At 33.5% G+C, this 12,000-nt stretch overlaps 1 protein-coding gene across 1 annotated transcript; it reads left to right on the top strand.

The window, feature by feature from the left end:
• Positions 1-8,786: 8,786 nt before the first annotated feature.
• Positions 8,787-11,763, top strand: LOC127842953 (probable E3 ubiquitin-protein ligase MID2). Its single transcript, XM_052372752.1, has 2 exons — positions 8,787-8,977; positions 9,330-11,763. Exon 2 carries the CDS (start codon positions 9,341-9,343, stop codon positions 10,481-10,483), a length of 1,143 nt encoding a protein of 380 aa, XP_052228712.1. The 5' UTR covers positions 8,787-8,977; positions 9,330-9,340; the 3' UTR covers positions 10,484-11,763.
• The last annotated feature ends 237 nt before the right edge of the window (positions 11,764-12,000 follow it).

Here is a 12,000-nt window from a genome sequence, read left to right as displayed (position 1 = left end):
ATTAAATATGACAAGGATACATTACCGACATGAAATATACATTTTTGTGTTAGAAAATCAATTTGGAGATGAACATTCTGAGTTTGATGGCTTACTCAAAGTGTCATTTGGTAAAGAAGTCAACAATTATCATTTAATTAATTCATTTATTTTAATTTATTTATAAGCCAAGCTTTGTGTATAACAAGTTAAAAGGTGGCCTTGCGGATCTTCTTAGAAAGTCGGGTTGGCTACGAAACATTCTTGGTACAATTAATTTCTATTATGCCTGTTTGGAACATTAAGGTGTTGATATTTTCATATTCAATTAAGCGTCACGTTATGATTACCATAAAAACAGAATGTACATAACATGATAAATATACAATACATGCTCCTGCTATTATGTAAGTAATTTATATCTTAAACACAATGGTTCTGTGTATAAATGGTCTAAACCTTGCATAATTATTTGCTTAGTATTGACTTCGCAGAAATAATAAAGATAATATTGAACGAATTACGTGTTAAACAATGTATCCGCATGTTAATTAAATGGACCTTTCTAGCCACAGGGCGTATACAAGTATAATTCTTTATAGTTACAAGTTAATATGCTTGATCAGCCACATTTAAATTTGGTCTCCAATTCGATCGTAATCACAGCACGTTTTTGAGTGATGTTTATGTTTGACGAAAAGTTCTTTGAAATTCTTCAAAGTGCGTAGTTTTCGTACTTAAACAGCCCCAAATAATTAAGAAGTATATATTATTTGTAGGTTGTAAATTCGCAACTCCTTTCCTGGGGTAGAATCAACAACAGCTAACTTATCCTGAGTGTCGTTGAAGCAAATAGCACGAGGTCCACACAATTGTCCACTCAGAAGAGTTGTTGTGTGTTCAAGGGATTCGGTGAACACGTGCAGAACGTTACTGCCGGCGCTTGTCAAGAAGACGTAACCGGAGTTGTGTACTGCAGCCTGGAACGGATACTGAAGATCCACGTGAAAATATGTGAAAGCGTCCTCACCACTCGCTGCAATCTCCACCACTGCGTTTCTTGCGGAACGTGATACATATAATATTGCCAATCGTTTGTTAAACGTGAGCTTGTACGAAGCTCTCAACACTCTGCCGATTCTTCACTCGTCAAAACTTTCGATAGTTTCAGTCCCAATAACTTTATTTAATGCAGTTTACCTGTTTTCGGGGCCAAACCGTACAATTCACAGCCGTATAAACGCATAACGTCATGAATAGGAACTTCGCGGTCAATTTCGAGTACACATGTAAGACATCCGTTGAAAATTGTCAAAACGTCTATTCTGCACGAGTCGGGTAGGCAAACCATCAGATACGCCCCATCTGCAATTGCAGTTATAGAAAGTGAATGCGAATCACAGAAGAATGTGGAAACCATTGACTTTTTGTTTACATCAATAAAATTTACTAAAATTGATTCACCAATGGCCACAGCTATGAATTCCCCAACCCAAACTGATCCGTTGGCCCAGAAGAATGTGGTATCATTTCTTTGTTTTAGGTCGAAATGCCATACCAACTGCAGATCGAATTGTATGATTCGATTGGACATCTGCTGCTGTGTTTTTGTACGCTATTACACAAAGATGGTAGTATGGCTTTTTGCGTCTTTGACAGACGAAGTGCACGTATTATAGAACTCAGTGCAGACTTGCTCTTTCTTGTGGTGGCGTTATACGGAATTTTTACAGACCATTAACTGACAAGCTGCCTTTCACGCTTTTATGTATGTTGAATTGGCCATGTGTATTAATGTAACAAGATTTGAAGGTTTCGCCAAATTACACAACTATGGACAAATTGATAACAAAAAACCCTAAAGTTGTTCTCTCCTAATTGAGAATTCCGATTGCACGTAGTATTCATTTGCCGTTTAATTATAGACAATTACTTTTTTCTAAACCTACAGTCAAAATTAGTTTACTTCGAACATCTTTCATTGGAGATACAATACAACAAGGTTCTTATTCGCAGCGTAATCAAGCTCCATGTAATCGGTATCCTACAATAAAAAAAGTGCAACTCCAGGAAGTGTTTATGTTGCAAGTTTTTAAATAGGTCCTCTTTTGTTCTTTCATCTGTAAATAACCGCAAATTTTCAGTTAACATTAAATCCGATGCCTCATGAAATTCTATGCATGTAGTGTATGTCATTACTTGAAATGTACCCTGTTGTGTGGTGCGCAATACGTTGGGCAGACTGGTAGATCACTTAAAACACGTTTTAGGGAGCTTTTTTTATTAAAAATAACAACACATTTTACAACTTTATTTACCAGCACTTTAATAAAACGGGTCATAGTGTAACAAATATTTTTATTCAACCTGTGGAACAACTTGTTTTTGATAATAGTGTTTCCAATAAGTACCAATTAAAAGCTAGGCGCGTGTCGGAATTTGAATGGATTAAAAGTTTACAAACAGCTTACCCACTTGAATTAAATGATAATATATTAAATGTTGGAACTATTTCTAAAAATAAATCGATTCATTCATTCTCTTTGTTCAGTAAACTTCTAAGAAATAAACGTTCACACGGCATAAGGAAAAATGGTAACATAAGGCGTAAATTTAAACGACTGCTACACATTATTACAAAATGGAGGTAAACATAAATTACTAAGTGCACTTTGCTCTCTTTCTGTTTCTTCTTTGGCGCATATTGATAAGGAATGTAAACTTATTTTACTTCAATCTGACCCACTGTATGAACGTGCTTGTATAATTGAATCTTTCACTGACTATTACCTTAAACCTTTTATTAAAAGTGCACATAACAAAACTAGAAATCGTATCAAAATTGAATTTTGTAACAAAGGTCTTGATTTAATTGACCTTCCAAAAATTTTCAATGATAAAAATGTGCGTCGGTTGATACCCTTTTATTTCCGCAATACTGAATCACCACTTATTTGCTACAAATTTAGTAAACCTGTTAGAAGTATCGTTTTTAATTATAGTTATATTTCCACAGATATTAATGTAATAAGAAATTGACCTACATCATGTGACTGTTCTTGTTCAAAATATATATATGGTCCAGTTGGACCTGTTATAACTGGGGACCTTAATTTCATTGAAAAATAAAAACCTAAGAAATTTACTACGCAAAGGCCCTAAGTATAGACTGCCTATTGCTGTTGATTTTGATGACTGCATTAAGAAAATCGAAACATCTTTACAGGATAATTGCACTAAATGGTGCAGAAAGGAAAATGCTGAAATTACTGCACTCAGTGAATGGAAAACAAAAGTATTAAGTATGGCCTTGAATAAATAATTTTTTATAATACAAGTCCTTTGGCCCTACCACATTCACCTAAATTTAATAAACACAATCTTATTAAATTGCTTGAAGACTGAAAATCTAAATTCTTCATAGTTTCTGCAGATAAGCCTGCTAATAATGTTATAAAAATATGACGAGTGTTTTATGTTCAAACTATTTCGTAAGAACTTTCACAAACTACTTCATATTGTGATTTCAATAAGCAACCTAATGAAATTATTACCGACCATATTGCCGAATGCAAAAAAATTAAATATAATAGTTAATACTACTGACGAGAAATTGCCATAACTTTACTGGATACCTTAATTACATTAAACGCCATATAAAAGTCGCTTTATTGCTAATTCAGTGTCTTGTATCACCAAGAAATTATCAGTGTATCTTGCATCTGCATTGAGTGCTATTAGATATCATATAGCTAAATATTGTAATAAAGTTTATGAAAATAGTAATATTAACGTATTTTTGTCAATAAAAAACTCCTTAGAAGTGATTGATAAATTTGAAAAGAAAAAATATAAGGGGTCACAAGTCAGAACGTATGATTTTTCTACACTAAATACAACGCTTCCTCACGCTTTAATAAAATCCAAACTTGTTTCTTTGATTGAAACAAACTTTTGCTAAAGAGAAGTGTTCATATCTAGCTTTGAACACTAAAACAACTTTTTTTACTAATCAGATATTAGATAATTACATCATTTGGACTTGTCTTGACTTTTGTGCAGCACTTACTTTTCTTCTGGATAACTTGTTTGTTGAATTTAATGGAAAATTATTTAAACAAATTATTGAAGTTCCTATGGGTACCAATTGTGCGCCACTTATACCTGATCTTTTTTTATATTGTTATGAAAGCGATTGTTTGTTAGAATTATCTTAAACTAAACAACTAGATTTAATTCAATATTTTAACCTTACTAGTAGGTACATTGATGACATACTTAATTTAGATAACCCATTCTTTGAGCAATATATTCACAAAATCTACCCAAACGAACTAGTCTTAAATAGATCGTGTCAATCCAATACAGACGCTGCGTATTTAGACTTACATCTTACTATTAATAATAATATGATTAAAACTAGTTTATACGACAAACGGGATGACTTTAACTTTGATTTTGTGAATTTTCCGTTCCTAGATGGCAACATCCCTAAAGGTCCGTCCTATGTTATTTACATTTCGCAGTTGGTACGTTATGCCAGAGCATGTTCATGTATTTAAGATTTTAATGATCGTAATCGTATTTTAGCGAAGAAATTGTTAAAACAAGGTTTTTTGTATCATAACCTTAGAAGTAAATTCGCTAAATTTCACAAACAGTATGGTGATTTAATTTCTAAATATAATGTTTCTTTAAAATGGCATTTAAGTAATGGTATTCCCCAACCATCATTTTATGGAGATGCTTTGAAGCGCGTTCGCAAATTAAAATATCTTAAAGAAAATGTTTAAATTAAACTTTTCAATTTAATAAACTCATTTTTATCAAAAGAATATGATGTTAACGTACTTAAAAACACGTGCTTGTTCATTTTCGATTCACTATATCTTTCTTCTCTTAAAATTTGGAATCATTAATGTTATTTACCATTTTAAACGTTTGATTCTTAAATATTTAATTACCTAACCTGGTTTTATTAGTAACTCAATTTTACAGTACCGCCCCTTTAATATTTTTATTTTTATGTTACGGCACTGCCCCTGGATTTTGTTCACGTCATCGTGTCTTCGCTTGTTAATTACGTCATATGATATTCTTTCTCTGTTCCTGGCTACATAGATTTTTGTGACGCCATCGCTTCATACTTTCACTATTTTAATTTTTAATCTACACGCATAGGCTTTTGAGTTTAAAGCGTTCAATTTTTATTGTGTTTTCTCTCTGACATGCGTTTCTTGTTTGACTTATTTTTTAGCAGTCACATAAACAACCAAGCTATGTAATATGGATCTTTACACCCATTATGCTGCTTCTTCCTGTATTTGCGCGATGATGATCTGAAATATTAACTTCATGACCTAATATTCTTAAATCTTTTTCTATAAAGAAGGAATGCAGTTGACACTTGTTCGTAGTTTCATTTCATCGATCCTCAAAAAGTTGTAATTCTCTTGCTCTGGTATCTTTCCTACCATTGAGTAATTAAATGGTAATTAAACTGAATACGTTTTAATTCACTTTTATTATTGTTTAATTTGAGTTACAATGCTATGAGGTTAAATTTTATTTACAATTTAATGTATCATGAATATTGCTGGGCCAAGAGTGAGGTTGAGCGTTCTAAAACCGGTTTAAACCCCCAATGCTTTGCATTGACCGTTTCAAGGCGGTGACCCCAGCTATATTTTCTTATATGTGTTTATGTTGTTTTGTATTGTGCTTTTTTTCTACTGTTTTGGCAATCGGTCACTTGCCTTAAATAAAGGACAAACTAATTGTATATAATAAGAATCCAATACTGCTCCAGCAACTGGAGTTTTACATCTTAATAATTATCGGATTCCTCTTGAGGTTCAGTTGGTTCAACAATTTCATGAGGGTTTTTCATTACATCATCGATCGAAGAAAGGAATTTGTCTAATAGGAAGACATCGTTATCTTCAACCTTAATGGCGGTCTGTCAACTGTCAGTAGACTCACCTTCATCGTCATTGTTTTTTTCACTGATAGTCTCCAAAAATTCGCAGGAATATGGTCGATTCTGGTAATCCCCAACTGGTTCCATGGCTGTATATACGGGAAATGTAGCAAGATTTTAAAACCTGGCCCGGATGCCGCTATTTTCAAGTGATAAATACCTCCAAGATGTTGAGTGTTTTCTTCAATGTTTTTCACGTTTGCAAGAAAACGTTACTGAGCAAATAGGAAACAAAATAGTTAGACGAAAGTTCTTGGTGTTGCTCGCGCAGTAGTTTCGTCATTTTCTTTATTAGTCTATCTAGGTCATATAAATTTAAGTTCGTAGATATTAACATTTATCTTTTTTGTTTTAATTTCGTAAAACTGATAAAAACACTCACAAGAAAACACTTTAGAAAGTTCATAAACGCAGTCCGCCCCAACACAATCGTTTGCACAATATACCTGCAAGTATAGGCGATTTTTATTGATTATAATAAACAAGAACATTTTAATATTTACACAACAATGTACGTCTGATACGATATAAGAAAACAAAAGTACATTTACGGAAAATAAAGATCAACTTCGTTTATGACTACGCAAATCAGGAAATAAATTCCTTTAATTCGTCAGAAAAGTTGAATGTTTTCACAAATATGGTGTCGTATTCGTAAAAATGAGTGTTGTTCAATGTATTCAGACCCTTTATATGCGGTGCATTTCATCTCGAATGTCTACGTCCAATTAATTTCCGTATAAAGTGTCACATTTTGCCGTGGGTTTTTATTGTTTAAAAAAGTAATACATTAGTTTTAAATAGCTCTACTTATAACCCATTTTTGTTTAATGCGTAATATTATCTTGCTGAACAATTAACAAGGAAACTAAATAACTATAATATTCGTTGATGTCATTAAACAGTTTACTTTAAGAGACATTGTTGTGAACTTTGGTTGCATTAAAAAATAATTTGTATCACAATGATTAAATACGGCATGCTATGAAGACGAATGTAAACCTTGTTAGTTCACAAATTAAATTCACGATGACAATAAATAAGAATTACAGTCATTTGAAATCGGAAATCGTAGTCATACTGTTTTGATTGGTTAACATGTGGCCTGACTAATGGCAATAACGAACCATTGATTGTTTTAAGTTGATTGTAATAAATCCCTAACCCTTAACCCAAGATTGTTGCTACAAACTTATCTATTCGGCAAGAAAACATATGACTTCAAATCGCGTTTTCGCAAACAGACACAACATATCATAGGATTAAGGGTCAAAAATTATCCTGATCTTTGGAATTGTAGGAAACCCCGCCGCTCCGATATGGTTACCTTAGTACCCGGTTAAAACCCCACCTGCCCGGTATTATGACCGGAGTACCCGCTAGAAACCAAACATACCCGGTATGGTAACAGGAACACATGTTGCTAGATTTAAATGTTGACCGAAGTTCCCAGTGGCAAGTGTGCCTGTTCGTTATGTTTACCTTAGAAAACCAACGGAAAACCCGCCTGTTTTGTATCGTGATTAGAGTACGCGGTAGAAATTCCGCATGTTAGGTATAATGGCATTTGCAAGTTATATTTTGTCAGGTATGACTTTTGTACGTTGTACACGGTGGAAACACTGTCTATCCAGATTTATGATTGAATTACCCGGCGGAAAACTCGCCTGCCCTGGAGGGAGACCGCAATACCCGGTGTAAACAACGCAGGTCGGGTATTATGTGCGGTACCCTACGGACATCCTGTTTGCCCAGAACGCTGACAGTGAACCATGTATAAATTCCCTCTGTCCGGAATTGTGACTGGAGAATCCGGTAAAAATCAATGTAATATTGTATTGGTTGTATGTCATATTATGTCGTTTAATTTGATGAGGCTGATCAATTAAATGACTAAACCAGGCATTGATGTTATTTTAATTAAATTTAGGGTCATACTTCTCACCACATATTATAGTATGCACGCTTTGTAATAAATTTGAAGAAAACACAGTACCAGTGTTAACATCACGATGTGCTTTCAATGACAGACTCTATCATTTCCTATAACGGGTATGTGATGCCTATATTTTCAACATGATTATAATTCTAATTATTTCAATCATGTATAATTATATCATGTCCTGAAAATTAATCCGTCCGTTTATACTTTGACTTGTTTACGGAAACTTAAAAGGAAGAGAACTGACGGCGTTATCGTACCTTGTACTCTTGACAGTAGCCTCCCTTGATAGTATCACTATTTGATGTTCACCGAAAAGTGCCGTTCATGTATGGATTTTGTTTTCCTGACATTAAACTATATATATATTTCTGTTTCAGTGCACCTTTAAGTACACAGAGTGGTGTTGTTGGATGAAGCGATGGGTGGACTATCTCAGCAACACTCACACCAATCAGAAGGTGGTTTGATTCTGAAATGTGCTCACCCTACTCAGACATCCAATATTACAGTGTGCACGATTGTCTAAAGAACGTGTGACCTATTTAGGATATGATTATTTGTTTGCATTTGTAATTTTAAGCATAAAAGTCGTGTAATTCCATTCAAAAAATGTGTAGCACATATCTAAGAAATAACATTTACAGTTAAAGTCATACTAATGATACGTTAGAAACCATCCAAAAAGCGCAAACATTTACCATGGTACTTAAGGCCTCCTTAGAGATGCTATAATAGTTATAATAGAGCTGCACAACTTGATAGCCTACAGTCGCTAATAGCATATGCATGAAGAAAGAACTTAAGTCGTTTATGCTTTATCGGGAGAATGATCTAATTAATTGGTTTCATGATAACCTGTATCAGTGTATCAGTGCAATTATTTTTGCATGCACGATTGTTAAGTTGCCAAGCTTTAAAAAATGGCATGTAGCCAACGACCTTGAATGTATTGCGAAATTCGCAACTTATTAAGTCATCAAAAGGAAACCTTCCCTTATATATACACTGAAGTCTATGATTACAAGTATAGTGTGTTTTAACCATCGACGGATCTACACAACCTATCATTGAAAGTGAGTGCGTTTTGTAAAATGAAATTTTGTTAACTACTTCTTTTTCTGATAACTGTATTATAGTTAAAGCAATGAATGACTAGCTTGCGGTTATGAGGATCTAACGTGTTAAGTAAACGGGTTAATTCCGAACCGCAAATATACAGACAGAATATTAAATTATGAGTTTATTATATCTTATAATCTTTAATATGTTTACGCAGAGAATTTTGCAGCACATAACATTGATGTGAAGAACATTATCGATTTTCTTTTTTCATTGCATGGTCGATGTTAAGACATCATCCACGTACATACTGCTGTTTTCTTCTATTATTGAAACCAGTTGTAACATTTAAAAATTTTATTTCAGTATCATCAATAATGGCAACTAAAAAAGAAAAGATTACTGAGGATGATACAAAATGTTCAGTATGTCTGTTAATCTTTCGGAATCCAAGAATATTGCCATGTAAGCACACGTTTTGCCACGATTGTTTGTGTGGGGTCGTGAAGCAACACGAGGGAAAGTCTGCGTTCCCTTGTCCTATGTGCCGGGCTTCTACCAATACTGACATTCGTATAACTATTGAAACATCAGAACGACTAGTAACTCAATTCCCTGTGGATCGTGAGATGCAATCTCATTTGGAAAGAAGGCAGACATGTCTCGCGTGCAAAACCGAGAGTAAGAATGAGACTGCGACGGTATATTGTATGGGCTGTCACGAACACATGTGCACGGTCTGTGGAGAAACTCACAAAAAGTACAAACAGATGAGGAATCATCAGTTACGGCCGTCAGAAACGGCGCCTTCATCCAAAGTAAGGGATTCGTTACAGGAACTGAGTCGCTGTCCAAATCATGAAAATGAAAATTTGGAGTATATTTGTCAAGATCATGACCAAACCTGCTGTAGTAAATGCGCTTTTACATCACATCGAAAATGTGATAAAGTAATGCTTTTAAGTGACGTCATCAAAGACAATAAAACCTATGAAGCTAGTATTAAAGAAAAGACAGACATGATGGACAAAGCTTTAAAGCGTGTTTCAGCTCTGTGCTTAGAACTAGAAGGAGAGCCGTTTCGTGTTACCTTTAGTGAGAACAAAATAGAGGAACAGCTGTCCGAAATTGAATTACTTATAGATAAAGCAGTTCACAGTCTTAAAGGCAAGGTAAAGAAGGCGTTTATGAAGGAAAAAATAGACATTATACGGTCATCAGAGGCAACATTAAGTACAGCGACTGCCAAGAAGGCAGATATTCAAAACAAGAAGGAGGAGCTTGACGGGGTTCTTTCTCATGGGGACGACTTGCAGAAATATATGTACTTGCGTAATCAGCCAAGCAGCGTTGACGCTGACGCTGCCTGGGTAATTAAATTCACACAGAAGCGCATCGTTCTTCATAAGACACTAGATACGAATTTGCGTCTAAGATCTGACAAAATTGTGACAAAAACTCTGTTAGATAATGTACTTAAAGAAATAAAAAACCTTGTTGAAGTAAAGCAAGAGATATGACTGTCGTCTATCTATTAATTATGTTTCCTACTTTCATTAGCTCAAATATGTAATTTGCTGCTGTTTTTGTTTGTGTATGTAAATGAAATGCACATTTATTTCATACGTTATAAAATGTTAAGTATATAGTGCTTAAATTTATCAAAAATGGTATTTAATTGTCTTTATGAATGTTTTTAATGTGTTGTATTGCATGCATGTCATCTAACATATGGTAGTGTTGGGAAATAGACGCGAAATGTGTTTTGTCATTAGAATGTAACACATTCATTTTAAATCTTATTTATTGCATGTCCTATTATTGTTAATTTTAAAGGAATACGATACACTATGGTATTTGTATTACTAAGCGTCCCCTGTATTTTCAGTAGTTTTGTGTTACTTCTTGTTATTGTCTTACTATGATTTTGTGTGACGAGTAATTTGCACGTATAATAAATTGTTATTATTGATGGTTTTATATTATTTATGTATAAAGTATATATAATTATAATCAATATGTATATAGGTTTATTAATGTTGTCATAAATTGAATGTACTTAAATTGTCTACATGAGTATGGCCTTCTAGAAATGTTGCAAATAAAATATTAATTTTTTGTGAATGACGTCTGAATCATGGATATAACTCCAATATGGCGTCATATTAATCGACACTACAGTGAATTCAAAATGCTAGCAAAACAATAAAAATAATGTTTGACATAAACGTTTTGTGTAAGTGTTCTGACACATTTTAGTAGAATATATAGTGAATAGCATGTTACTTCCCTATCATTGTGTAATATATAAGGTGAGGCTAAGAATTTAAAAAAAACGAAGACGCTAGCCATTTTATATTTTTTATTTAATAATAAATTAGTGGATGACTTTTTATCAATGAATGTGTATTGTAGCAGATGCATGCGTGGTTTTGTAGTAGCATGGTGTGAGTTATATGCTTGGCTTCTTGTACAACTCCGTCGTGGGTCGTATGGATTGTTTGATATATGTAATCATGTATATATTAATACTTTAAACTTCGTGTTTAATATGTGTGTTGCAATGTATTGTTATTATAGTAACTTGTATATATACTTAGTAATTGTCGCAAATTCTAGTTGTGATGGGTGTTTTTTATTCAAATAAAATAATTAACTGATTTTACTGACAGCAAATAATATACTAATCTATTTTCTCATCATTATATGTTATATTTGTTTCATGTTCATATTTTAACTATTAGTACGCTTACATTTAATAACGACGATGTACTATTCACAGAATAAAGAATATAACCACATTTCTAGTTTCGCATTGATTAAATTGAAACAGTCGCTAATTCTTGATTGTAAAACTTGTATGTTGGATATCTTTTGTAAATATGTCATGAAAGTGCTCTTAATATAATTACACTGAGTTTAACTGTAACATACTCTAATGTGGGGCAATTTGTACAGAAAAGATGAAAGTAAACAAGACTATTGTCAAGCAATATAAGTCCCATACCGGCTCCACCATTGTCAGAAATTCTACCAT

Source organism: Dreissena polymorpha, chromosome 8 (genome assembly GCF_020536995.1).
Source record: "Dreissena polymorpha isolate Duluth1 chromosome 8, UMN_Dpol_1.0, whole genome shotgun sequence".
NCBI classification, from domain to species: Eukaryota; Metazoa; Mollusca; class Bivalvia; order Myida; family Dreissenidae; genus Dreissena; species Dreissena polymorpha.
The sequence above is the reverse complement of the archived record's forward strand: the minus strand, read 5'-3'. Positions and strand labels throughout refer to the sequence as shown.